At 49.1% G+C, this 27,348-nt stretch overlaps 1 protein-coding gene across 6 annotated transcripts; it reads left to right on the top strand.

The window, feature by feature from the left end:
* The first annotated feature begins 238 nt into the window (after nucleotides 1-238).
* ZBED4 (zinc finger BED-type containing 4) lies at nucleotides 239-26,874 on the top strand. 6 transcript variants are annotated; one of them, XM_060306109.2, is made up of 6 exons: nucleotides 239-364; nucleotides 2,306-2,384; nucleotides 7,015-7,120; nucleotides 8,670-8,762; nucleotides 9,242-9,444; nucleotides 21,724-26,874. In XM_060306109.2, the coding sequence occupies exon 6, from the start codon at nucleotides 22,064-22,066 to the stop codon at nucleotides 25,589-25,591; it is 3,528 nt and encodes a 1,175-aa protein (XP_060162092.1). In that variant the 5' UTR covers nucleotides 239-364; nucleotides 2,306-2,384; nucleotides 7,015-7,120; nucleotides 8,670-8,762; nucleotides 9,242-9,444; nucleotides 21,724-22,063; the 3' UTR covers nucleotides 25,592-26,874. The 6 variants fall into 6 exon arrangements, with proteins under 6 accessions (XP_060162092.1, XP_060162091.1, XP_030711434.2 ...); XM_060306108.2 differs by having other exon boundaries at nucleotides 7,015-7,145; XM_030855574.3 differs by lacking the exons at nucleotides 7,015-7,120; nucleotides 8,670-8,762.
* Nucleotides 26,875-27,348: the final 474 nt, after the last annotated feature.

The raw sequence follows: 27,348 nt of genomic DNA, 5'->3' as shown, positions 1-27,348 counted from the left end.
ACTGCGCCTGCGCAGTCAGCAGCACGTCGGCCCCCTCGAGCGGCGGGACTGCGCCTGCCCCGTCAGCACCGCCTCGGCCCCTGGAGCGGCCGGACCGGCCGGGCCCCAGGGAGGGACGGGCATATGGGCACTGCGCCTGCGCGCGCTGGTCCCGCCCCCTTCCCCGCCCCGCGCCGCGCGGGGCCCTGGGAGGGGTGCAGCGTCCGGCAGCGTCGCGGGCGGGCGGGCGGTGGTGGCGGCGGCGGCGGCGGCGGCGGGAGGGGCGCGGGGGCAGACAAAGCCGCGGCTAATGAATGGGAGTGAGTCCGCCTGCGCGGCCGTCGTCCGCAGCCGGGCGGGAGCCGCCCCACGCCCGGCGCCCGCGGTGAGTGCGCGGCCGGCGCCGACTCTGCCTCAGCCGCGAGCTCGCGACCCGGGCCCGGCCGTCCTGGCGCGTCGTCGGGCCGGGGCCGGGGTCGCGGGGGTCGGGGCCGGGAGTCCGGCTGGGGGCCGGAGGTCGCGGGGGTCGGGGAGCCGGGCCGGGGCCGCGGCCGCGGCCGGGGTCGCCGCGATGTCGCCTGAGCCGGGCCGGGGGTTGAGGGGCGGGGGCGCGGCCTCCCGTCGCCGGGACCCCGCCCGGGCCGCTCGACTCGACCACAGTGCCCGAGCGCCGGGCCCGCGCCCCCGGCCCGCTGACAGCTGGCGCGCGGTGGGCCCGCGGACGGTCGCACCCGGGGCGCGTGTTCCGGGCTGCAGGGTTTGGTGGAGGAAACACCTGAAGTGGTGGAAAGTTGGTGCGGACACCCGGCCCGGCCGCAGCCGCGGGGATGGGATAGACGGGGCACGGGCCCAGGGACTCGGGAGAACGCAGAAGTGCCCGGCCGGTGTGAAGTTTACGCGCTGACCACGCGGGCGCCTGTGCGCGCGGGGCGGGACCGGGCGCCGCAGTCGTGGGGGAAGCCCGGTGCTGGGGTGGGGGGCGCCGGACGGCGGCCGGGCAGCTCCGCGCAGCAGCAGACAGGTGCTCTTTGGGCGTCTTTCCTGAAGTCCTTTGCCCTCCGCCACTACAGCGAATCGCGTTACAAGTTACGTTTTTAGGATTTTCCTCTAGATACAGTATTTTATTTTCAATGCACTTCCAGGAAGAGGCACCCAGGGGCCTTATTTACGTATGTCTTAGGAAGCAGATGAGACCTTCCTTATTACTACATGCTTCTGATGCTTTTTAGTTATTGTACGTGTTTCTGGGTAGGACCATTCAAGTTTAAGTAGTGAAAATATGAATCAAATTGCAAAGCATAATTTCAAGTGTTTTTTCCAATTGCGGTTGTTTTTCTAGACCGAAGTAAAGGTGGAGTCATTTGTGTATCTTGTGTTTTTTCTGTGACCCACACCATCCCTGTTACTTAAGAGAATTGCCAGCCCTCTTGACTCTCCTTGTATTTTGGGTGAATTTCAGTAGACAAATACATGCACCTCTCTGGAAGCAAGTCCCTGCCAAGCTGAGCCGTCAGGAGAAACTTCTGTTGGCATTCTCATGTTCCTAAAAAAGGGAAGTTCTTTGCTTTGAAGTTAACTCTGATCAGATCAGTCCATAGGTTTTTTTTTTTTCTTCCAGCTTTAAGATCAAGTCCATAGTTTTGAAAAAGCCACTTTAGATTTTCATGAGACGAGTGTGATCACGCACCAGTATGATAATGGCGCAACCTTGTGACTTTTTATATTAATTTTTGAGGTTTTCTCTATATCATGGTGATAAAATTAGGAGACGATGAAGGATTTAGTTGGAGTTTTTAGAAAGTGCTCTGAATAAGCCAAAGTTCAATTATGAATTAATTTCCATACAAAGTTATCTTGTGAGAGGAAACTGTGTACTCAGGGTTTTCCAATGGGCTGTCCGTGCAGGGATGCACACTTCCTGTAATCCTTAAACAGATCATATCTGCTCATCATGATTTACATTTTCTCAGGAAAAGATCTAGAAATCTTAAGAGAGAGTCTGTGACTCTTCAAGAAGGTAATCTCCTATCTTGGAAGAAAGCTCAGACTTGCGTTCACGTCACAGGTGTTTGCTTGACACCCCTTCCTCCTCCACTGTTCTGGCTAATTCCTGATGGTTTTGGACATGAAAACTCTGCCCTGTTTTTCAGTGTCACCGCACAGAGGAGGAGGTTTTTGAGTAACTCAAGCTGTGCAGAGAATGCTCCTAACGCATTGGGAAGGGTTTTAAGTGAATTTTTAGGGTCACCGATTGAATTCTGTGTTTGCGCAAAGGAGCCGGTGCGGAATTTACGTAGCAAAGGAAACGTGTGTACCTGTATTTCAGATCCCTGTCTGGCGAGGAGTTTGGAGCGTGGCCAGCACCGGGCAGTGGAGCTGTTGCGGCATGAAGAGCGGTGACGGCGGTCAGTGCTGTCCTTCCCTCTGTGTGTGTGTTTCTCTTTGCCTGGCTTCCGCTCCTTCATCATCTGAACTCTGGTCTGATCTCCTCCTTCAGTGTGAGGTCTGCCTGGCGAGGGGAGGGGGGCAGGTGAGCGACTCTGGGGCACAGTGAGGAGCCTCTGATGGTTGGTTGGGGGCCCCCGTGACTCTCCCTCACCAGCATTGTGTTTCCTTCTGAGCTTCTCTGCACAAGGCTTGCGACTGAGAGACAGCGACTGTTATTCTTCTAGTTACTGTTTGATATTTAAGGTGCTGTTTACATCTCAGTACTTGACATAAGCTGTAGGAACCATCGTCCGTATGTACGTTTTGTGTTGGATGAATTTAGCTGCATCAAAAGGCACAGTTTGCCTCTAGCCCCGACCGTCCTGCAGCCTCTCGGTCAGGCCTCCCTTCAGTGTCTGGGTGACAGCGGATTTCTTGTCAGTCACCTTCCAGGTGCTCAGCCCTTTCCACAGCCCTGTCTCTCCTGCCCTTCTCCCTCACCCTACTTGTCATTGCCTGACTTTGCATCATTCTGGAATAGTTCACATCACTTCCTAGCTAATTGTTTGATGTGTGCTTTTGGTAGTTCAAATCCTGGAAGGCGTTGTTAGGAATAAAATAAAGTCTTTTCTTCTCACGCCCCCTATTTCTGAGGTAGAGGGGACCAGGAGAGACAGAGGTGCCGGACTCTGCATGAGGTTTTCTCACCTCTCTACTCTGCACCTGGCGCTGTCCTACCTGCTGGGGGCAACGGTGGTTTTTACAAGAAGGCCCTGCCATTGGAGAACTTAACGTAGTGATGGTGGGATGGACTCCAACCAGAGAAGGGAGCTCCAGGAAGAGCACAGGCAGGCGAGGGCGGGGGTGATGGCAGTGTGAGAAGCGTGCTCCAGGAAGACCTCTTTTAGGGGGAGAGGACCTCTGAGCCCCGCCCTGCAGGGTCTGGGGGTGATGGAGTGGAGGCCCTGAGTAAGAAGCAGCAGGGCCTCCACTGCTGTGGGAGAGGTGGGCCCCTCCGTTTGAGCCCATGTCCTGTCGTAAAGCCCCCTTCCCAGCCTTGATCAGGTGCCCGCTCTGCTTGGTTTCTGCTCGCATTCAGGTGAAGGCCTTCCAACCGCCGGGCCCCGCCCTTTCCCCCCCCGCAAAGTCTGTGTCGTAGAAACCACTGATGCTGGGCTGGGCTGGGGTGTCCCCCGCTGACCCGCCGGGTGCTCTGTGTGATGGCTCTTTGGTCTGTGTGGCCTGCGCCCCGCCCCCACAGATGTAAACCAAGGGACTGCGTTTTCATCCAAGGCCACGGCTAACTGAGCCTTACCTTGTGGCTCTCGTGCCACAGAGGCAGCAGCGGAGGGAGCTGTGTGCTGTTTGGTGAGAGCTCCGGTTACTCTGCCGCAGGCCATGTGCCCCATCTTGGAAGTAAAAGGACTCCAAACACTCTTCCAGCAGCTTCCAGCCACGGCAGCAATTTCAAACCTGTCACTGGTGGGACTGCCCTGTACGCCGGGGAAAAGGTGCTGGTATTGGGTAAAGGGACCCTCAAAAAGACAGAGCGGAACAACCCAGATAGCCCTGGTCTGTGACCCAGAACGTTTCAGGGGTAGAACAGGGACCAGCCGCCCCGAACGGAGTCTGTTTGCCTCCTCTGGAATGTGCTTTGTTTCCAGGGTGGCCTTATCAGGTTTTCTGGCCATATCTCGTGGAAGTGGCTCCGGTTCTAGGTCTCTGAGTTCGCCTCTCTGCGGTGGGCTCTGGCTCTGGTCTGGGTCCTCCGCCTCAGCTCGGCCAGGCCTGGGGGCTGGCTTCTCCATGTGAGTGGGTGCTGGTACTTCTGCATGGGAGGCAGTTGACGCTGTTGCCACCCCTGGAATATGTGAGTCATGGCTCTCCACCCTCAGAAGGTGCTACAGTTACTCTCAGACGTGGACCAGATCTTAATTTATAGCCTTGGTGGGAAGACTACCACGTCCAAGGGTGAGCCAGGCAGGGGTGCCGGCGGCGGCCCTGATGCCCTCGGTGTACTTGCAGCTCTTGGGGAGCACGTGGACTTTGAGCTGAAAGCAGATACACTTCTGTGTTTTAAAGGCTGTGCTGTGGAGAGTTGGAAGAACAGTCCGTGGCGCTCTCCGACCTGCCCCAAGATGGAGCACATGTCACGACATTGCCATGGCACTGCCGTGGCTGCCACCTCCGCCTGTCTGGTGCTTCCAGACCTTCTCTAAGGAGATTGCAGATGTCACAGCACTTCACCTCTAAGTGTCCTTTTCTTCTAAGGAAAGGCAAAGGGAGGAATTCCCTGGCGGTCCAGTGGTTAGGTCTTGGCGCTTCAGCACTTGCATTGCCGTGGCCTGGGTTCAGTCCCTGGTCAGGGAACTAAGCTCCCGCGTGCCGCAGAGTGTGGCCCCCCAAAAAAAGAAAAAGAAAAGGCAAAGGGATGTTCTTCTCTCTCACCAGCAGTCCAGCTGTGAAGGAAATGAACGATAATCCCTCATCACATTCAGTGGCCAAGCCGCAGTCCGATTTCCCTACTTGTGTTTATTAGCTTGTTTGTTCCAAACCAGAATCTAGTCCAGGTCACTGCACTGAGTCTGTCTCTTTAGACTTTTTTTTTTCTGGAACAATAACCCGCCCCCATTTTTTTCCGTGACACTGACTTTTTGAAGAGACTAGGCCAGCTGTCTCGCGAATGTCCCATGTTCTGGGTTTGTTTGCCATTTTCCTTCTTTGTCGTTTACAGTTGACCCTTGAACAACACGGCCGGCGGTTGGGGGCGCCACCCTCCGCATAGTCGGAAATCCGAGGATAAGTTATAGTCGGCCCTCGGTGTCCACAGCTGCTTCCCATCCTCGGACGCCACCAGCCGGGGACCTGCACGTCTTCACGCGGGTGGTGCCGGGCTTCCTGTTTGCCGCCCTCAGAGGCTGTCCTTTTGGGACTGACGCCCACTTTCTAGGGCTGTTGTTCTTTCTTTCTGTATTTCATCTGTGTTTCCCTTGCCCGTTACATTCAAGGAAGACAGGAAAAGTGCTGAATTCTCTCCTTGTATTACCTCTTTCTGGGGAGCAGTGGCTGTAATACTCACCTGCATTGTGGCAAATGTTTTTATTTGTCCTTTTTCTTCTTTGAGTATAAGTGCTGACTAACAGGTTTTCATTTATTCGTTACATTGTAATCTATTAAAGTCCTCTGGTTCTGTTTTTCTGGTGTTCAGGTGGTTGTGACTGACCCGTCGGGAGCCCCGGCGAAGCCGGCTCCGGGTGCTGCTTTGGCATCATCCTGGCAGCACTTTCCTTCCGCCACCTTCCGTTCCTTTGCCAGAGCTGCAGTCAGCTCTTTCTGCAGAGCACTTTGGTTCCCTTTAGTGCAGAAGGTATTTAGAAACCAAGATCTAGGTATTCGATCTGTTTGTTGTCTTTGGGTATTGTTGCAGCTTTAAGTGTTGGTCTGGTGCACAGAGCTAGGAAATGTATTTTTACAACATCAAGAGTTATATTTTCAATGCAGATTTAAAATTATATAGTTTTACTTAATTTCTTTGATTTTTAAAAAATGTCTTTTTCTTTTCTTTTTTTTTATTAATTAATTTATTTTTGGCTGTATTAGGTCTTTGCTGCTGCACGCGGGCTTTCTCTAGTTGTGGCGAACGGGGGCTACTCTTCGTTGGCGGTGCGCGGGCTTCTCATTGCGGTGGCTTCTCTTGTTGCGGAGCACGGGCTCTAGGCGTGCGGGCTTCAGTAGTTGTGATACATGGGCTCAGTAGCTGTGGCTCGTGGGCTCTAGAGCTCAGGCTCAGTAGTTGTGGCACACGGGCTTAGTTGCTCTGTGGCATATGGGATCTTCCCGGGCCAGGGCTCGAACCTGTGTCCCCTGCATTGGCAGGAGGATTCTTAACCACTGCGCCACCAGGGAAGCCCCTATAGGCAACTTTTTTTTTTTTTTTTTTTTTTTTTTTTGCGGTACGCGGGCCTCTCACTGTTGTGGCCTCTCCCGTTGCGGAGCACAGGCTCCGGACACGCAGGCTCAGCGGCCATGGCTCACGGGCCCAGCCGCTCCGCGGCATGTGGGATCCTCCCGGACCGGGGCACGAGCCCGTGTCCCCTGCATCGGCAGGCGGACTCCCAACCACTGCGCCACCAGGGAAGCCCAGCAACCGTTTTTATTTCTACTTTATCCTGCAAAAATAAGCACACACGCATATATTTGTAACTAGCCCATGGAAAGGATCCTCTGATTAGCTACCTCTACTTTTAGGTGTTTTCGGCTTTGAAACTAAAAAATGTAAAGTGAATTTCAGAAAATGTGGGTTTTGGATGCCTCCTTTCTACCCCTCATCATCCTCTCCCTCCAGTCTCTGCTCATAATTTAGGATCGCCGTGCTCACTGTTCAAGTGTACCTGTATTTTCTCAATCTCCTCCGTGCTTCAGAGCGGTCCTCTAGCTATCAAGAGATGAGTGGGGCTGAGTGAGACGGGGCACCCTTCGCCCTGGGGGCCAGGGGCTGCGGGCAGCACCCACAACAAGGAAACTGATGGGATTTGTTCTAGAAGGACCGTTTCCCTTATTGTCATTGATTGCCCTATTTAAAACTCATGCTGATTGATTTTATTTTAGACTAAATCTGATTTGCTGGAGAACAGAAGCAGAACCACGGAAAGGCTGGTTCCAGATGCCGTCCAGATGCACGGTGAATAGGTAGCCCTCGCCTTTCAAGGCCAGAGTAAGCCTCCAAAGTTTTAGGACAGGTGACAAAAACCAAATTGTTATTCACACACATAGAAAATTATCAAAAATGCCTCAGCAACATAATCCTTTTGTGGTTGGAAAACTAAAGCTAACGTGCTTTTTTGTCTTTTTAAAAATTTGGTGCTAAAATAGTAGAAAAATTATTTTCTTTAGTAGTAAGCTGCTAGAGCAAATGACAGCATTTTTCCTAAAATAGAAACAACAGGGACTTCCCTGGCAGTCCAGTGGTTAAGACTGCATGCTTCCAATGCAGGGGGCCCTGGTTCCACCCCTGGTCAGGGAACTAAGATCCCCCATGCTGTGCGGTGTGGCCAAAAAAAAAAAGAAAAAGAAACATCATTGTTATCTATGATTTTGAAATAATATGTACAAAACTAGCCCAGTAGTAGAGAAATACATAAAATAGAAGGTGAAAGTCTCTCCTGATGACCACGTTCCAGATGCACGTTCACATGTGTGGGTGCATTCACACCCCGGGCCGCCTGACCCTCCCATCTGTGCCGAGGGCAGTGGGGTGGGGCCTCCCTCCTGCTGGGATGGTCCTTGCCTGTGTCACGATAGTTTCATGAGGTGTTTTTTTGTGTGTGTGTTTTTTTAAAGTTGGAAAAAATATTTTATTTTATATATTTATTTATTTTGGCTCCGTTGGGTCTTCGTTGCTGCACGCAGGCTTTCTCTACTTCTGGCGAGCAGGGGCTACTCTTCGTTGCGGTGCGCGGGCTTCTCATTGCGGTGGCTTCTCTTGTTGCAGAGCACGGGCTCTAGGCGTGCAGGCTCAGTAGTTGTGGCTCGCGGGCTTTGTTGCTCCACAGCATGTGGGATCTTCCCAGACCAGGGCTCAAACCCGTGTCTCCTGCATTGGCAGGTGGATTCTTAACCACTGCGCCACCAGGGAAGCCCCTCATGAGGTTTTTAAAAACCTTTTTATCTTAAAGTATAGCACAGGGGGACTTTCCTGATGGTCCAGTGGTAAAGAATCCACCTTACAATGCAGGGGACTCAGGTTCGATCCCTGGTCAGGGAACTAAGATCTGACATGCCACGGGGCAACTACTGAGCTCGTGCTCCTCAACTAGAGAGGCTGCGTGCCGCAGACTATAGAGCCCACGCACCCTGGAGCATGCGCGCCACAACTGGAGATGAGAAAACCCGCACACCACAACTAGAGAGAAGCCTGTGCGTCGCAACAGAAAAGATCCTGCATACCTCAACAAAGATCACGCGTGCTGCAACTAAGACCCAACACAGCCTAAGATAAAAATAAAGTATGGCACAGAGACAAACTGCATAAATTAATAGCTTGATGGATTTTGATAAGGTGGACACTTGTAACCATCCCTTGGGTCAAGAGAGAAAATTTTGCCCTCCCTGGCATCCTTCCACGTGCCCTATCCCAGCCACATCCCTCCCTTTGGTGCCAGATACTTCCCTTTCTTCGTAGTTTTATGACGGGATCGCACGTCTTTAAGCAGTAGTTAAGTGTTGCCTGTTTTTCACGTGACGTTTCAGTCCCTTACCTACAGGGCACCCCCTCCTCCCGTGGGAGTTTGGTGTGGAAGAAGCCAGGTGGCTGCGCTCGTGTTTCTCAGTCTGGATTTTGCCAGCCACGGCCTCAGGTGTGGTTTAATGTTTGCCTGCTCTTGGTTCCTTTAAATTGGTGGTGGATCTAAGGCCTGATGAGGTTCAGCCTCCTTCCTGGCTGCTGTGATGCTCCCTTAGGAAGGACCTCGTGTGTGAGGCTCTCGCTCTCTTTGCTGTTGGCAGCCAGCGATGCACAGAGCTGCAGGCTTTAATCAGTAAAAGTTATGGGACAGGGACGTTCCGGCTCAGTTACTGCGTCTTTGTTCACGAGCTGGGCTTGGAGTAAGAGGACCCTGTCCTTAGCTCCTCCGTGGTTATCTGGTGCTGTAGTTTATGTAGGAAACTGAAGAAGAATGCTTGCTTCTGTATCAGTTTCCCATCATCCGCCAAAGGTGACCAACTGAGCGTTTTATTTCGGTGTTATGCACTCATAGATTTAACATATCTGATGTGCTTTAATGCATTATTATGACGGTCCTTATTTACGTTCAAATTATCTCATTTTTTTGGACAGTGGGAGCCCTTACAAGTTGGCGCCTAGATCCTTCTGACACAATTCTCGTCCTCTCTCAGAGGTTCCTTGCTTTCTGGTGTGCCAGAATATTCTAGGCTCATTTTGTATTCTTCCTGCCCAAGACCTGCAATCAGCCATTCCTTCAAAAGCCCTGGTCTTCTTTAATGGGAAATGATGTTTCACAACTATAGTCTGGATGTCAGGTAAGCTCATTCCCATTGGGTTGGTCACTGTTTTTAGGTCTTTGCAGTGAGCAGAGCTGGGGTAGGTGTCCTGCTCACCGACTGTAGGATGTGCATTTGACCTTTCTTGCCCTGGGTCTCTGTCTCTGTCTGAGGATGCTGGTTCTCAAGGACATGGGAGGTGAGAGTCTTGTGCTATTGCTGGTCACTCCTCTGCTTCACTCTCACTGTACACACCTCAGTCTCCGAGTAACAGTGGCTGTGTCGTTACTGAAAACAGGTTGATACTTTTTGCCAAAGACTTCCCATTGTCTTCCCATCCCTCTTTGCAGTGATTTGGGCTCTACGTGGAAGCGCGGTGACCATTGCCTACTGTGCTCTATCCCGGAGACCCTCACTCGGTCTTAGTCCTGCGAGGAAGTGTATACTGAGCACTCACACGGTCCTTTGATCAGTGTTTCTCTAGACTTTTTGGTTGAGGTTCGTTCTCTGTTAGATTTCTCTGGGAGGACTCAAGGAAAAATATTTCCTGAATTCTTGCACGTTGATAATAGTTTTTCTGTGTCTCTTATACTTGTAAGCCAGGTTGACTGGATATAAAATGCTTGGCTCACATATTTTTTCCTCAGATATCTTAAATATGTTATTCTGTTGTCTTATAGCATAAAACATTGCTGTCAAACTCATGACAATTTTATTTTCTTTCCCTTGTACGTGACCTTGGTTTTCCCCTCAATGGCATTTCTTTTTTTTTTAAGTCCAGTGGTTTTCCTAGAATATACCTCAGTGTTAATTGTTAAGGATGGATTTTCTCAGCTTTACGATATGCTCTTTCAATATACGTAGTTTTACAATTTTTATTTCAAAGTGTTTAGTGTTCTCTTCTTTTGCTTTGTGCCCTCCTTTTTCTGTGGGGGATGCTCTGATTATACATGTGTTGGATCTTCTTTGCGTGTGTTTTCAATTGGCCAGCTTCTCCTGAGTCTTTTTTAGCTCTTCATTTCTTCTTCATTAAAAAACTTTATTTTCTAAACTCTTCTGTTTATCTTAAGAAATCATCTGTGGGGTTTATTTGTTCTTATGTTGCTTCTAGTTTAGTCTTTATTCTTAAAATGGCGTTTTACTTTTTGTTTTTGAGCGTGTGTGTTTATTTTGCTGAAGATTTCAGGTTACAGGGAGGCCGTATACACAGCCCACGGCCACCACCCACCCTTTTTGCTGGCTTCGTTCTCTTGTTTGAACAGATAGGGCTCTTTCTCTTTCTTCCCCCTCCAACTTTCCCCTTTTTCTCTCCTAGCCTCATGATTTGCAATTTGTAAAATGACATTTTACTTTTATTTGTAATATTTTCTTAGGATCCATAACCTCATTTCAGTGTTTTTCTATTCTGATTTATTTTGTTCTTTTGTATTATTTTCTTAATTTCTTTAGCTTCTTTTGAAATAAGTTATAGTTTTCATGTAATTTGTGCTTATATTTTTCTAGTGTGCTTTCATTATCTATAGAGATGTTTTTCTGGTCTTCATTTTTTTTTTTCTCTCTTATCCTTTTGTAGGATTTGACCTTAATTCTTTTCTGTTGCTTATTGTTTTAGTTTTCTAGTGCTGCTTTAACAAATTATCACAGAGTGGTTGAAAACAGCATAACTTTGGAGGTCAGAAATCTGAGATGGGTCTCACTGAGCTTAAATCAAGATGTTGGCAGGCTGCCTTTCTTTCTGGAGGCTCTAGCAGTGAATGTTTCCTTGCCTTTTACACTTTCTAGAGGCTGCCTGTGTCCTTGGATGTGGGCCCCCCCCTCTGTTTTCAAAGCCAGCAACACTGCATCTGTCTGACCTTGTGAAGTCTCTCTTCTGCCTCTTTTTCCCACTTTTAAAGGTCCTTGTGATAACATTGGGTCCACCCAGATAATCCAGGATAGTCTTCTTATTATCCTGGATCAGTAACCTTAATTCCATCTGCGTCCTTATTAATAATCCTACTTTGCTGTGTAACCTAACACAATCACAGGTCTGAGGATTAGGACGTGCACTTGTTTGAGGACCGATTACTCTGCCTGCCATACTCATTTTTATCTGATACTAGTTTTGTTTTGTTTTTTAAATAAATGTATTTATTTATATTTTATTTTTGGCTGCATTGGGTCTTTGTTGCAGCGAGCAGGGGCTACTCTTCATTGTGGTGCACGTGCTACTCATCACGGTGGCTTCTCTTGTTGTGGAGCACAGGCTCTAGGTGCACGGGATCCAGTAGTTGTGGCTCACGGGCTCAGTAGTTGTGGCTTGCGGGCCCTAGAGTGCAGGCTCAGTAGTTGTGGCTCACAGGCTCGGTAGTTGTGGCTCGCAGGCTCAGTAGTTGTGGCTCGTGGGGCTTAGTTGCTCCGCGGCATGTGGGATCTTCCTGGACCAGGGCTTGAACCCATGTCCCCTGCACTGACAGGCGGATGCTTCACCCCTGCACCATCAGGGAAGTCCTGATACTAATTTTTCACATTCAAGAAGGAGAGGTGGCTGAGGATGACTTGTCCTAACTCATGGTGCTTCCTATGCTGCAGCCTTTATCTACTACTGAAAAGGTGGCGGCTTCCACTTTCATGTTTTACGTTGTGTATCTAGGAATATCTGTAGTTTTCTTGTTATGTCTTTGGCTTTGGTACCCAGGTGATACTGACCTCTTAGAATAAACTGGAAAGTATTCTATCCTCTTTCAAAGAGTTTATGGAGTATTGATATCATTTCTTCTGTAAATGATAAAATTCACCAGTGAGGCCATCTGGGCCCACATTTTTCTTCATGGGAAAATTTTAAGTTACTAATTCAATGTCTTTACTTGCTATAGGTCTATTCTGATTTTGTTACTTCTTGAGTCACTTTAGTTAATTTGTTACTTTGTAGGAATTTTTCCATATCATGTAAGTTGTTGAATTTGTTGGTAGACAGTTGTTCATGGTCCTGTCTTACATTTCAGTTAGTTACTTTTTTTTGTTGTTTTAAGGTTTTTTGATGTGGACCATTTTTAAAGTCTTTATTGAATTTGTTACAATATTGCTTTCTGTTTTATGTTTTGGTTTTTTGGCCGTAAGCCATGTGGGATCTTATCTCCCTGACCAGGGATCAAACCCACCCCCCCTGCACTGGAAGACAAAGTCTTAACCACTGGACCGCAGGGAAGTCCCTCATTTAGTTTCTGAGGAGGCAGTGGTAATGCTCCCAGGTTTTCGCACTCTATGTCTTCTTTTTCTCTTGGTTAATGTAGCTAGGGATTTGTCAATTTTGTCAGTGTTTTCAAAGAACCAACTTTCAGTTTCATTGAAGTTCTATATCACTTTTCTGTTTTCTATTCCATTAGCATCCACTCTAATCTTTATTATTTCCTTTTTCCTACCTTGGTTTGGTCTGTTCTTTTTCTAGTTTGCTTTTGTTTTCTTTTTATCTGGAGGTGAATGTTTACATTATTGATTTGAGATCTTTCTTCTTTTCTAATATAGGTATTTAAAGCTATAAATTTCTCTCTGACCACCAATTTAGCTGCATCTCATGTATTTTGGTTTGTTGTGTTTTATTTTCATTCAGATGAAAATACTTTCTAATTTCCCTTGTAGTTTCTTTTTGACCTGTGGGTTATTTAGAAATGTGTTATTATTTCCAAATATTTATTGATTTTTCAAATTTTCCTCTGTTACTGTCTTGTAATTTAACTTCATTCTGGTTGAAGGATATGTTTGTATCATTTCAGTTCTTTTAAATTTATTAATACTTGTTTTATGGCCCAGCCTCTGGTCTGTACTGTGGAATGTGTTGTGTGCAGTTGAAAAGGGTAAGTATTGTGCTGCTGTTGGATGGAGCCCTGTGTAGATCTGCCAGTTCAAGCTGGTTAACAGCACTGTTCAGGTCGTCTGTATCCTCACTGACTTTCTGTCTTGCTGTTCTAGTTGGCCTCCCTTCAGGTTTGCTGATTCTTTCTTCTGCTGGCTACCACGCCCCTCTAGTGAATTTTTGATTACAGTTATGCATTTCAGCTCCATAATTTCTAATTTCATAATTGGTTCTTTTTCATAATTTTTCTCTCTATACTGATACTTCCTTGGGGAGATATTGTCCTACTTTCCTGTAGTGTCTTTATATGTGGTTTCCTTTAGTTCTTTCAGCTTATTAGAGTAGCTGATTTAAAGTCTTTGTCTAGTAAGTCCAACCTCTGGACACCCTCAGGAACAGTGTCTTGGTTTATTTTTCCCCCATGTGTGGGCCATACTTCCCTGCTTTTTTTTTGCGCGTCTTGTCATTTTTTCGTTTTTGTGGAAAACTGGACATCATTTGTTATTGCTGAGGGTTTGTTCTGTTTTTGCCTGTTTGTTCCCTTAGTGACCTTCCTGGACTAATTCTGAAAAGACTGTACTCCTTGCAGTGTTTGGACACTTCAGTCTCTGCCTGGTTAGCTTGGTGTCAGTGATTTCCTGAAATCCACTGAGCTGAATGATTTCCTTAAACGCTGCCAACAGATGCACCTGCCATCTTTGCCAAGAGCTGCGTGTGCCTGTGCCTGTGCCTGTGCATGTGCATGTGTGTGGTGGGACAAGCATTAACCTTCTCCTTGCACAGGGCTTCAAGGTCAGCCAGAGGTGAGAGATGGGGTGGCCCCGCAGGTCTCTCCTGGGCTTGTTCTTCTACAGCTGCAGGGACGTGTCAGAGCCTTTCACAGCTCCCTGCAGACGTCTCGTCCCCCCCATCTTCCTTCTCAGCCTTTGGCCAGGCTCTTGTTTGCCCCACTGGAGTTGCAGGGTTAGGCAACTGTGATGTTACAGAAGTGCAGCTGTTTGCTTTTCAGCAGAAGCCCAGGGAGAGGGCTTTTCCCATTGAAGGCTCTGAATCGGGTCAAATAACTACCGTGCCCTGTGAGCAGGGCTTTTCCAGGGACCTGTGACAAAGGTCACATGGTGACAGTGCTGCAGACAGTGGGACTTTCTGAGGGACCGCAGGCCAGGTCTGCCCCTCTGGTGGCTGTAAGGCTGCTGTTCCTCACAGCTCCCGTGGTCCTGTGGTTCCTGTGGGGAAGGAAGGATGGGAGTGAAATGTTCTAACGAGCTCCCACAGTTCTTCTTAAATGCTCCTCAGATTGCTGCAAGCCTTTGCTTAACCCCCAGGGTTGTGAACAGTTTGATGTTGACACTGCCTAGCACTGCCTTTGCTGTCCTGCAGCCACTGGGTCATGGAGGTCCTCACCTACCACTCTGAGCAGTGCCTGCGTCGTGAGAGTTCTCCTTCTCTACCCTTCCTTTGCTGTTTCTTTTGTCCCTGAACTGCTCAATTTAGAGTCTGTTCCCAGCAGTTCCTCTTTGAAATGGGTCTTTGTCCTGGAGGAGGCATGGGCTGGGTGGTTTTTCTCCAGCCTCTTTGGAGCTTACGCTGGACCCCTGACATACGTCCACTCTGCTGAGTGCAGAGAGCCCCTCCCAGTCTCAGCAGCTTGGTCCTCGGGGCTTCCGGTGAGTACCTGTTGGCTCCTTTGGGACTATCTGTAACCACATGCCCAGGGCTGCTTTCTCTTTCCGCCTGTACAGATCTAGTACCGCATGGGCCGTGCATACATTCTTGGTTTGTCCTGTTGGCTTATATTTTGGAGGGAAGGAAATCCCTCGTCAGGTTTGTCTTCTTGTTGGTCTCATCCATGAGATTGTGGGTTTGCTCTTTTAGTTCTGTGCTGTATTGCCAACTGAAACAGTGAACTTAACTGAAGTTCAAGTGAACAAATAACTACACTTAAGGGAAAAAACTGACCCGAGAGACTTGGACACGGTGCTTGTTTGTATACCTCAAGCCCCAAGACAAAAAGTATAAACTGATATTTCTGTCCAGAAGCTTGTGCTTCCTCGGTGGTATGGGTCAGCATTCTGAAAGTACTTTCTGAATATTGAAGGACTGAGCAAATGAGCAAGTCTTTTAAGGCTAGTGGGAGCCAGATTTCTTGCAATTGGAGAAAGAAGTTACAGATACGGAACTGGGGAGGCTCAGGTGATCCTGGGATGTTGGATTGAAATTGGAGGCGTCAGCGTGCACATGTGGTTTTTATCCACCTGTGCGTGTGCATGTAGGCGTACGTGTGTATTAATGGTTTTTACTTAATTCCATTGAAAGGGCCTAGAAACAAAGGCACCGCAGTGACAGCGGGCGCACCAAGCGCCTCACTCTTACCCACCATTACTGTTTTGTTAACTCTTGTCGTTTTCTGTGCGTCACTGAATTTCCAGGTGGGATTATTTCTGCCTGAAGAACACTCTTGCATTTGCTTCAGTACAGGTCACCTGGTGACACATTCTGTGTTTGATTTGTCTGACGGTGTTCTTATTTCATATTAATTCCTGCAGGAGTATTTTTGCTGAGTATTGAATTCTGGTTTGCCTTTTATTTTTTTCACAACTATGAAGATAGCATTCCTTTGTCTCCTGGTTTACGTTGCTTCTCTTGAAAGGTCAGTAGTCTGTCTAGTTATGTTTTCTTAAAATAATTCCTGTGGAAGTGGTGTAATATATACTAGTGTGATGACCGGTGCACTCATCACCTGGCTTTAGCAGTTACCAGCTCAGGGCTGCTCTTGTTTCATCTGTGTCCCTCCCCCCACCCAGTTATGTTAAAGCAGGTACCGGAAACCATATTTCATCGGGATAGTTTTCAGTAAGTATCTTGAAAAGATGGGATTCTTTGAAACGTTTTATCTGCAGTATCTTTGTACCTTGATAAACAAAGAATTACTTAATATCAAATGTTACTTCAGTATCCAAGTTTCCCACATAGTCTAAAAAATGTTCTTATACAGTTTGCTAATTCAGACCAGGATTCAAGTATAATTTGTTAAAGAAGCTGGGTTGTGTGTCCTGTAGAGTTTCCCAGAGTCTGGATTTCGGTGGTATTTACATGTGCGCCTCCCTCCCTGGTCACTTTTATCTGCTTTATCTCTTGTTTTTAACACTGTTTGTTTCTTTTTCTTTAAATCTTGCTTGGGGTTTGTAGGGACTCTCGAATCTGTGCTCTGAAGTCTTTGATCTGAACTGCCTTTTTTTTTCCTGGTTTTTCTCTGTTGTGGTTTATCACAGCATACTGAATAGAGTTCCCCGTGCTGTACAGTAGGACCTTGTCGTTTATCCATCCTATAGATGCTAGTTTGCACCTGCTACTCCCAACCTCCCAATCCTTTCCTCCCCCGCCCACCCTCCTCCTTGGCAACCACAGGTCTGAGTCTGTTTTGTAGATAAGTGCACTTGTGTCGTATTTTAGATTTCACATATAAATGATCTCACGTGGTATGTGTCTCTGTCTCACTCACTCAGTGTGGTCATCTCCAGGTCCGTCCATGTCGCTACACTCACAGCCACATCTCTTCTTCTTCCTGCACTCCTGTCTTCTGTGCACCGCTCTGGCCCCCCAGGGCTTCCAGTACTCACTTCTGCATGTGAGCAGTGGCCTGTCTCCACCCGCGTGCCCTGGACGTGTTTCTCACCCTCTCTAAACCTCAGGGTCCTCGTGTGTAGAAGGAGAAATCGCAAACTGAATCTTCCTCGAAAGATTTTCATGTGGTTTAAGTGAGACAACGCAGGTTGAACCCACAGTAAACAGTCACTGTTGGCTCTCCCATTCTCGTCACGCCGTGCTCTTGCCCCAGGAGCGTCTCCAGAGAGAGTCAGAGTCAACCGGGGATGTAATGTTTGCCATGAAGGGAGAAGAGCTGGTTTCTCCCAGACCCGGAGAGAGGAATGAGGACGAGGCTGCCCAGGACTGAGAAGACATCCGGGCACCGAGGCCGTAAGGGAAGGAGCTGCAGGGCAGAGTGACCTTGAGCCTGTGACCTTCCTAAGCATACTGAGGTCCAGCACTTCCTCACAGAGGCCTTATAACCTTTATTACATAGGGGACTGTGTCTTCTGTGACTAAAGCAGTGTGACCTTTCCTTCCTGACCTGCCTCTTGCCTGGACCCCCAGTGTGACACTGGGTGCAAGTGTGAGGTGGGGGTGGGGGGTCCTTGCCTCGTTCCTGAGCTTTCCCTGCCCAGCATGACGGTAACCGTAGAGTGCTCCTAAAAGCCCTCGTAAGGTTGAGGAAGTTCTCCTCTCTTCCTACCTTGCTGAGAGTTTCTGTCGTGAATAGGAATAGAAATGATGTTAAATGTTCTTCTGCATCTAATGACATGACTCTATGGTTTTCCTCCTTTTTTCCATTAATGTGGTGAATTCTGTTGGTTGAACATTGAAGGTTAAACCAGACATGCTTGTGGTGAACCCCTCTTACTCACGGTGTATTATCTTTAATGTGCTGAATTTGATTTGTTAAATTTTTAAGAACTTGCTACATTTTCTTAAGGTTTTTCTATGATCATAGGGGTATGAATCTGATTCTTGTCTTCTAATGTCTTTGCTTGTTTTAGAGTCAGGGTAATACTGCCTCATAAAAAAGACTTGGGACGTGTTCCTTCTATTTTCTGGAAGAGTTTGTGTTTCACGAGGTTTTTTTTCTTTAATGTTTGGTGAAATTCACCAGTGAAGCCATCTTGGCTTGGAAGTTTCTTTAAGGGAAGGTTTTTAATTACAAGTTCAGCTCTTAAAAGAGATAGAGGGCTGTTCAGGTTATCTCTTTCGTGAGTTTTTGTAATGTGTGTCTTTCCAGGATTTACCCATTTCATCTAAGCTGCTGAATTTACCATCATAAAGTCACTCATCTATTTCCTTACTATCTTTTTGCATTTGTAAGATCTTTGGTGAAAAATCCCCTCTTTAGTTCCTGCTATAGGTAATTTTATGTCTTTACCATTGTTTTCTTTAATCAGTCTGTAGAAGTTTGCCAATTTTGTTGATCTGTCGAAAGAACCGGTGTTAGGTTTCATTGATTTTTTTTTTTCCTCCCCTGCCTCTTCCCCCACACCCCCAATTTCAGTGATTTCAAATCTTTTCTTTATTGTGTCCTTCCCTTTGTTTGCTTTGGGATTAAATTTGCTTTACTTTTCCTTGTGATTTTTTTTCTTTAACCCTCGGCTTAATATAGAAGTGTTATTTATTTGAAGATATTTAGGATTTTTCCAGATGTCATTCTGATGTTGATTTCTCATTCAGTTCCCTTATTGTCAGAGACCATTCTTTGTTTGATTTCAGTTCTTTTAAATGTATTGAGATTTGCTTTACTGTCCAGAGAACAGTCTGTCTTGATGAATGTTTTGTGTCCACCTTTAAGTGATATTCGGTTGTTGTTTGGACTGTTCCATAAATGTCATTTAGGTCAAGCTGATGATAGTGATTTAAAGTCTTCCGTTATCTTTACTGCTGTTCTGTCTAATTGTTCAGTTAACTACTGAATGGGGGTGTGAAATCCCATCTGTAATTTTGGTCAAGTCTCCCTTTAGGTCTGTCAGGTTTGTTCATGCATTTGGAAGGTCTGTTGGTAGCTGTGTGCATGTCTGATGAACTGACCCCTTTGTCACCCTTCTGTGTTGTTCTCGCACCCCCACCTCACGCTGACTTAGGCGCGCCAGCTTGCTCCTGGTTGGCGTTAGTGTGCTGCACCTTTTCTGTCCTTTTGCTTTGAACCTATTTGTGTCTTGATATTTAACGTGTTTTTTGTAGGCAGCATATAGTTCATCTTAGTTTTTTACCCAACCTGACAATCCCTGCCTTTCTTAAAATACAACTTTGTTGGTTGTGTAGGCTGTGTCCTGTGTCTTCTTTCCTCTGATGCTCTCCTCCCAGAATGCTTCACGTCTGGCCACCGATATGTGGTCTTGTGTCCACACTGGCCATTCTCCAGCACCAGCTGGCTGTCCCTCAGTTCAGTTCTGACACCACCAGCTGAAGTCATCCTCAGATCCCCCGGGTCAGGGCCCAGTCCCACAAGACCGCTCCCATTCAGACACCAACCCCAGTTGTCCCCTGTATTTCTGACCAACCGGCTTAAGTCTGGGTTCCCACAATAAAGTGCTAGGGTGGCTCACAGAACTCAGGGAACCCTTACTGACATGTATTGGTTTATTGTAGGAAAAGGATACGATAAGGGACACAGGTGAACAGCCACGTGAAGATGCACAGGGCGAGGTCTGGGAGGGTCCTGAGTGCAGGGGCTTCTGTCCTCCTGGAGTTGGGGTGCGTCACCCGCCCGACACGTGGTTGTGTTCACTAGCCCAGCAGTTCCCCTAACCCCCGGACCATTGGGATTCTATAGTGGTTTCATCACATGGGCGTGGTCAGTATTAACTCAGTCTCCAGCCCATCCTGGGGGGTGGGGGTGTGGCTGAGAGTTCCAAGTTTCTGGCCGCGGCTCTTTCTGGTCATGGGCCTCCATCCAGGAGTCGCCTCGTTAGAACAAGAGATGTTCCTGTCACTCAGGAGCTGCCAAGGGTTTTAGGCTCTGTGTCAGAAACTGGGGGCACAGACCAGTGTGCATACATATTTCATACTTTTTCACATTGGGTGTAATTGACACACAATAAACTGCACTTATTTAAAGGGTACAATTTGTTCAATATACACACACACTTGTATCATGTTTATATACATAAACAGTTTGCTGCCAACATTTGTGGACAAATCATATGAGCATGGGCACTCACATGCAACTAATTTTCAGCGAAGTTACAAAGGCATCCTTTTGTTGAGAAGGATGGTCTTTTCAACAAATGGTGTTTGAACAATTAGATATTCATATGCAAAACAATGAATTTGAATCTTTCAAAGATCTAAGTATAAAATATAAAACTTCTAGAAAACACAGGAGAAAATCTTTCTTAGATACAACCCCAAAAGTACAGTCCATGAAAGAACAAATTGGTAAATTGGACTTCACTAAAATTAAGGGCATTTCTTTTCCAAAAATACTGTTAAGAGAATGAAAAGACAAGCTACAGACTGGAATCATGTACCTGATAAAGGGCTTCTTTCCAGGCATGTAAAGAACTCTAAGAAAATACACAGTCTGTGAAAACGTGGGCAAAACACGTGAACAGATGCTTCACCAACGGAGAGAAGCAAATGGCAAATACACACATAAAATGTTCAACATTATCAGTCATTAAGGAGATTGCCAATTAAGGCCGGAATAAGATACCTTTACGCACCTGTTAATTAGAAGGGCTAAAATTAGATGGCTGGGCCTTGCCAAGTCTTAGTATTTTCTCTTTGCCATCTTTTCTCACTTTCTGGATATATAGTAATGTGTATATGTTACTCCCAAATTCCTGATTTTCCCTCCCCCCCACCTTTCCCCTTTGGTAACCATAAGTTTGTTTTCTATGTCTGAGAGTCTATTTCTGTTTTGTAAATAAGTTCATGTGTATCATTTTTTTAGATTCCACATATAAGTGATATCTTATGATATTTGTCTTTCTCTTTCTGACTTCACTTAGTATGATAATCTCTAGATCCATCCATGTTGCTCCAATGGCATTATTTTATTCTTTTTTATGGCTGAGTAATGTTCCATTGTGTATATGTACCACATCTTCTTTATCCATTTTCTGTCAATGGACATTTAGGTTGTTTCCATGTCTTGGCTACTGTAAATAGTGCAGCTATGAACATTGGGATGCCTGTATCTTCACCTATGGTTTTCTCTGGGTATATGCACAGGAGTGGGATTGCTGGATCATATGGTAACTCTATTTTTAGCTTTTTTTTTTTTTTTTTTTTTTTTGTGGTACGTGGGCCTCTCACTGTTGTGGCCTCTCCCGTTGCGGAGCACAGGTTCCAGACGTGCAGGCTCAGCGGCCATGGCTCACAGACCCAGCCGCTCCGCGGCATGTGGGATCCTCCCGAACCGGGGCACGAACCCATGTCCCCTGCATCGGCAGGCGGACTCTCAACGACTGCGCCACCAGGGAAGCCCTATTTTTAGCTTTTTAAGGAACCTCCATACTGTCCTCCATAGTGGCTGCACCAATTTACATTCCCACCAACAGTGTAGGAGGGTTCCCTTTTCCCCACACCCTCTCCAGCATTTATTATTTGTAGACTCTTTGATGATGGCCATTCTGACAGGTGGGCGGTGGGACCTCACTGTAGTTTGATTGGCGTTTCTCTAGCAATTGGTGGCGTTGAGCAGCCTTTCACGTGCCGTTTGGCCATCTGTGTGTCTTCTTGGGGGATCATGTCTATTTAGAGGGTATTTTCATTGTGTAACTGGTTTGTAAAAAAAGTCAAGGAACAAACTTTTCTGTTTTAATTTCCCATTACGGAATTCCTTTCTATGCATACATCGAGGCTCGTATATCCATGACAGTGTAGATTTGAAGCGTGACTGAGTCCAGTGTCTGACTTGATCTCCTCTTCTGTAGATAACGCAGAAGGATCGCTGTGCCACCAAGATGACGGCGATCCTGCGTCTGAGACAAGCAGGTCCCCGCTGCGCGAACGCGTGTCTGCACCGTGGAGTGTTTAAGAGTAGAACTTCTGGAAGGCAGCGGTCCGCACCCTGATGACGTGCTCACCAGTTCCCTGGTCTACTCCTCAGTGAGATTTATGATTGGCCATATTCATAAACATCCCGGAAGATGGGATTCTCCTGAAAGAACTGAAGATAATGTACATTTGGGGGCACAAAGGAGCATTTGCATCAGTTTTCTACCAACGCAGGCGGTCAGCATCGTGAGGCAGCCAGAATAGTTATGGTCAGTCATGGAGAATCACCAGGAGACGCGTCCGGAAGCGGGCGGGGACTTTGTTTCTGATCAAATACATTTTAAAATAGAAGAGGAAGATGACGATCACATCGCTGATCACAGTTTGGAAAGAATGGACTTTAGAAATGAGCAGGAGAACAGGAAACGGGCTGGCAGCGGGGATGAACGGGCAGAGGGCAGAGAGGCGAGCTGTGGCTGCCAGCCCCCAGGGAGGCGCGTCTCTCCTGACCCCGAGGACGACTACGGGGCCCTATTGTCACAGTATAACAGCACCCTGTACAGCGTGGCCATGGAGGCCGTGACGCAGAGCCTGCTCTCCGGCCGCGGCATCAGCTCCAGGAAGAAGTCCCCGGCTTGGAAGCATTTTTTCATCTCACCCCGGGATAGCACGAAGGCCATCTGTACGTACTGCATGAAGGAGTTCAGCAGGGGCAAGAACGAGAAGGACCTGAGCACCAGCTGTCTGATGCGGCACGTGAGGCGGGCGCACCCCACCGTTCTTGTGGAGGAAAACGGCAGCGCGCCGGCCCCGGCCCCCCTCCCTGCCCCTCTGCCGCAGCTCCCGCCGCCGCCCACTGATGCCGGAGACCCGGGCACCGTCCTGTCACCTGGCAAACTCGTCCCCAGAACGGCCTCTAAGAGCCCATCTCCCCATCAGGTGACAGAGGAACTTGGCTCTGTGGTTTCTTCCGAAGAGGCCCCCTCCGACGTGTCAGTCTCTGAGAGGTACAGCAGGGATGAAGCCCTGGCGGGGCCGCCTCCCCAGCCCCCCAGCCTCCACTGCGACGAGCCTGCAGAGAACGGGGCTGAGAAAAACCTCCCCCTGCCCAGGAGCGCATCCGGGTCCAGGAGGAGGTCTGCCGTCTGGAAGCACTTCTACCTGTCGCCCCTGGACAACTCCAAGGCCGTGTGCATCCACTGCATGAACGAGTTCAGCCGGGGGAAGAACGGGAAGGACCTGGGCACCAGCTGCCTCATCAGGCACATGTGGCGGGCACACCGCTCCATCGTGCTTCGGGAAAACGGCGGGGGCGCTGGCGTGCCGCCCCCCTACTCTGCACCCCCAACCCTGCTGCCCACCCCGCCGCCGCCTGACGGAGAGCCCAGCCCCACGTCCTCGTCTCCGGGGAAGCCGGTGCAGGACTCCACCTCTGCGCCCTCCTCCCCCGACCGGCTGGCGGAAGACCCGCCAGCACACTGGAACCTCGGAGACACGCAGGTGGAAGACGCGTGGGCGTTGTCCTCCTCCTCTGACGTGGGTGAGGCCTCATGGGCGTCCTCTCCCGAGAAGCAGCCGGGCGACACGCCCAGCCCTCGCCCACTCGAGTCCGGTGCCGTGTTCCAGCAGAACAAGAAGGTCATGAGGAGGCTGAAGTCGGAAGTCTGGCATCACTTCTCGCTGGCCCCCACGGACAGCCTCAAGGCTGTGTGCAGGCACTGTGGCTGCGTCATCAGCCGGGGCAAGAAGGGTGACGTGGGCACGAGCTGTTTGATGCGGCATCTCTACAGGCGCCACCCGGAGGTCGTTGGGAACCAGAAGGGCTTTCTGGGGGCCAGCCTGGCGAATTCGCCATACGCCACCTTGGCTTCTGCAGAAACGTCCTCCTCCAGATTAACTGACCTGCCGACCATGGTCACAAAAAACAATCAAGTTATGTTTCCCGTCAACAGCAAAAAGACCTCCAAGTTGTGGAATCACTTTTCTATCTGCTCCGCAGACCCCACGAAGGTCGTGTGCTTGCACTGTGGCCGGACGATCAGCAGAGGCAAGAAGCCGACCAACCTGGGCACCAGCTGTCTCCTGAGGCACCTGCAGAGGTTCCACGGTGGCGTGCTGAAGCCCGACGCCCCCAGGACGGCGCCACCCTCCCCTCCTGGTGCCCGTGGGCCCCTGAGCTCAGAGTCGGCAGGCGCCTCCTCCTGCGATGACACCAGCGAGAAGTTTTATGATTCGCATCCAGTTGCCAAAAAAATAACAAGTCTCATTGCTGAAATGATCGCACTTGACCTCCAGCCGTACTCGTTTGTGGACAACGTTGGCTTCAACAGGCTGCTCGGATACTTGAAACCTCAGTACTCTCTGCCCCCTCCGTCCTACTTCTCCAGGACGGCCATCCCAGGTATGTACGACAATGTGAAACACATCATCATGTCACATCTCCAGGAAGCCGAGAGCGGTGTGGTCCACTTCACGTCTGGAATCTGGATGAGCAGCCAGACCCGGGAGTACCTGACCCTCACCGCCCACTGGGTCACCTTTGAGTCGTCGGCCCGACCGCACCGCGAGGACCACCACTGCTCGGCGCTGCTGGACGTGTCGCAGGTCGACTGCGACTACAGCGGCGGCAGCGTCCAGAAGCAGCTGGAGTGCTGGTGGGAGGCCTGGGTGACGTCCACTGGCCTGCAGGTGGGCATCACAGTCACCGACAGCCCCAGCATAGGGAAGGCGCTGAACGAGGGGGCCCGCTCGAGCGTGCAGTGCTTCAGTCACACGGTCAGCCTCATCGTCAGCGAGGCCATCAAGAGCCAGAGGATGGTCCAGAACCTACTCAGCACCGCACGGAAAATATGCGAACGGGTCCACCGGTCGCCCCGGGCGAAAGCGAAGCTGGCAGAGCTGCAGAAGGAGTACGAGCTGCCGCCCCACCACCTCCTCCAGGACGTCCCGTCCAAGTGGAACACGTCGTTTCACATGCTGGAGCGGCTTATCGAGCAGAAGAGGGCGGTGAACGAGCTGTCTGTCGAGTGTAACTTCCGGGAGCTCATCAGCTGCGACCAGTGGGAGGTGATGCAGTCCGTGTGCCGTGCGCTGAAGCCCTTCGACGCCGCCAGGCGGGAGATGAGCACCCACGAGTCCACGCTCAGCCAGGTCATCCCCATGATCCACATCCTCAACAGGAGGGTGGAGATGCTGTTCGAGGAGACCATGGGCATCGACACCATGCTCAAGTCCCTCAGGGAGGCCATGGTGAGCCGCCTGTCCGCCACCCTCCACGACCCCAGGTACGTGCTGGCCACCCTGCTGGACCCGCGCTACAAAGCCTCCCTCTTCTCCGAGGAGGAGGCGGAGCAGTACAAGCAGGACTTGATCAGGGAACTAGAAACGCTGAATTCTACCTCAGAGCCCACGCCCGTCTCCAACGGATGCGACCCGGGCTCCCCACCGCGAGACTGTGCCGGCGAGGAGAGCCTGTGGTCACTCATGGCCAAGATGAAGAAGACCGAGCCCAGAGGGAGGACGAAGGTCCCGGAGGACATGGTGCTCGCGTACCTGGAGGAGGAGGTGCTGGAGCACAGCTGTGACCCGCTCGCCTACTGGAACCTGAAGAGGGCGGCCTGGCCGGGCCTCTCCACCTTGGCCGTGCGGTTTCTGGGCTGCCCCCCGAGCATCGTTCCCTCCGAGAGGCTGTTCAGCACACCCACTGAGAACGGCAGCTTTGGCCAGTCCCGGCTCACGATGGAGCATTTCGAGAAACTTATTTTTCTGAAAGTGAATCTTCCCTTAATATGCTTCCAGTATTGAAGCTCACGGTGGAGCCACCGGACGAGAAGCAGCACCGGCCCCGGGCTGGCAGCTCGCTGTGGTCGGGGCCCTGCGGGACAGCAGGCCGGGCGCTCAGGTCCACATCCACGGGAGGTTCCCGTCCCGGCCCTCGCCGTCACGTCCACATGTGCCTTACCCAGTCCTTCAGGCCAGGTACCACGGTGTGTTTTTTAAGAAGTCCAGTAGAAACAGCCTGTCTTGTCAGTTATGAAATACAATGATTAGGTTTTCATTCGTAACTGTAAAATTGTTTAAAAGTTGGGGGTTAGGAGTTTGTTTTACTAGAATGGCGGAGGAGATATAAGCAGTTTTATTCAGTAGGCTTCTTATTGGATTATGTAAAAACCACAAATCAGGTACTGTACTTTAGTTTAAAATTGCTTTAGTTGCAACAAAACTGCTCTTGTGGCTGTCAGACAAAACCTGTGTACAGGAGGTGGAGTTCAAGCCATCCCGACCGAGCAGTTCCTGGCTGCGGGCTCCAAAGTACGTTCAGGGGACGGTGAGTGTTCTGGGAGGTGACTGTTTACACGACAGAGACGTGGCTTTCGAAGACAAGCCTGCACTCACACGTATCCCGGAATGTCAGTCATGTAGGGTTCAGGGGAGAGAGCACTGCCGTTTCAGGGGTTTGCCCTCGGTGCCACGTGGGCTGTTAGCTCGGACACATCCCCGCCATTCACAGTGAGCGCCGGTGGTGCCTGCTGTGTAGCTAGTGCACAGCGTGACACGTTTACAGCATCCTGTTGATGGAATCTCCAAGCCTCTGACTCAGTGGCTCTACACCATGAAGCTATCTTGAAATTTGTGCACTGACCCCCAATTTGATCAAATTATGTATACAGTCCTTTTTAGAAGAGGTGGCTTATTAACAGGGAAGAAGATTGCTATAATACAGTTGTAAGAATAGCCTTAGGTGTTTAGATTTTCTTTTTGATAATAGGGAAGATTCAGCCATCAATGGGATATTTTAGAATCCCAAGGACATCAAAATGGAGTATCAGTCATCAGGTTTTTTTAACAATAATACGTCTTCAAAGTTTTTGCCTCAGTGTCTAGAAAAGGGTTCATTTTCTTATTTCGAACCAGGTAAATATTCTGGGTGAAACAAGTCACTGATTTGCCTGTGACCTTTTAGAAAAGTTGTCGTTTTGTTAAAATACTGTACCTGTTATTAATCTGAATTTGCATTGACTACGTTTTAGTGTATTTATAAATGGTGAACCCAGTTTCTGAAATTAAACTTTTTATTTGCAATTTTCTACTGCTGGAGGACGCTGGCTTTTTATTCTTAGGATAATAAAACAGTCCTACTCTTGGGGGCCAACATACACAGAAACCACATTCATGCAGCCTTTGGACTTTCACCTTAGCCCCAGGTGGGACCCAGGGGAAGTGGAGGAGTAATTCTTACAACAGCATTTCTGATAGCGGCAGTGATGTATGAGAACTTTCCGGGTCTTGTGTTCAGAGCGAGCGCTGTGCAGCCTGTGGTGCTGGAGGGGAAGAGCAGCCACTGTGGAGAAGAGTATGGAGGCTCCTCAGAACATCACATGCTACCGTATGACCCAGCATCCCACTCTTGGATATTTTCCTGAAGGCAAAAACGCTAATTTGAAAAGATATATGTACCCCCATGTTCATAGCAACATTATTTATGATCGCAAGATATGGGAGCAACCCAAGTGTCCCTCAACAGATGAATGGATAGAGAAGATATGGTGTGTATATATATA

This window comes from Globicephala melas, chromosome 10 (assembly GCF_963455315.2).
Source record: "Globicephala melas chromosome 10, mGloMel1.2, whole genome shotgun sequence".
Classification (NCBI taxonomy): domain Eukaryota; kingdom Metazoa; phylum Chordata; class Mammalia; order Artiodactyla; family Delphinidae; genus Globicephala; species Globicephala melas.
This window is presented reverse-complemented; position numbering and strand designations above follow the sequence as displayed.

What these genes read in the sequence shown, in the direction of transcription:
- ZBED4 (XM_030855576.3), top strand. Translation starts at nt 22,064, where the DNA reads ATGGAGAATCACCAGGAGACGCGTCCGGAAGCGGGCGGGGACTTTGTT.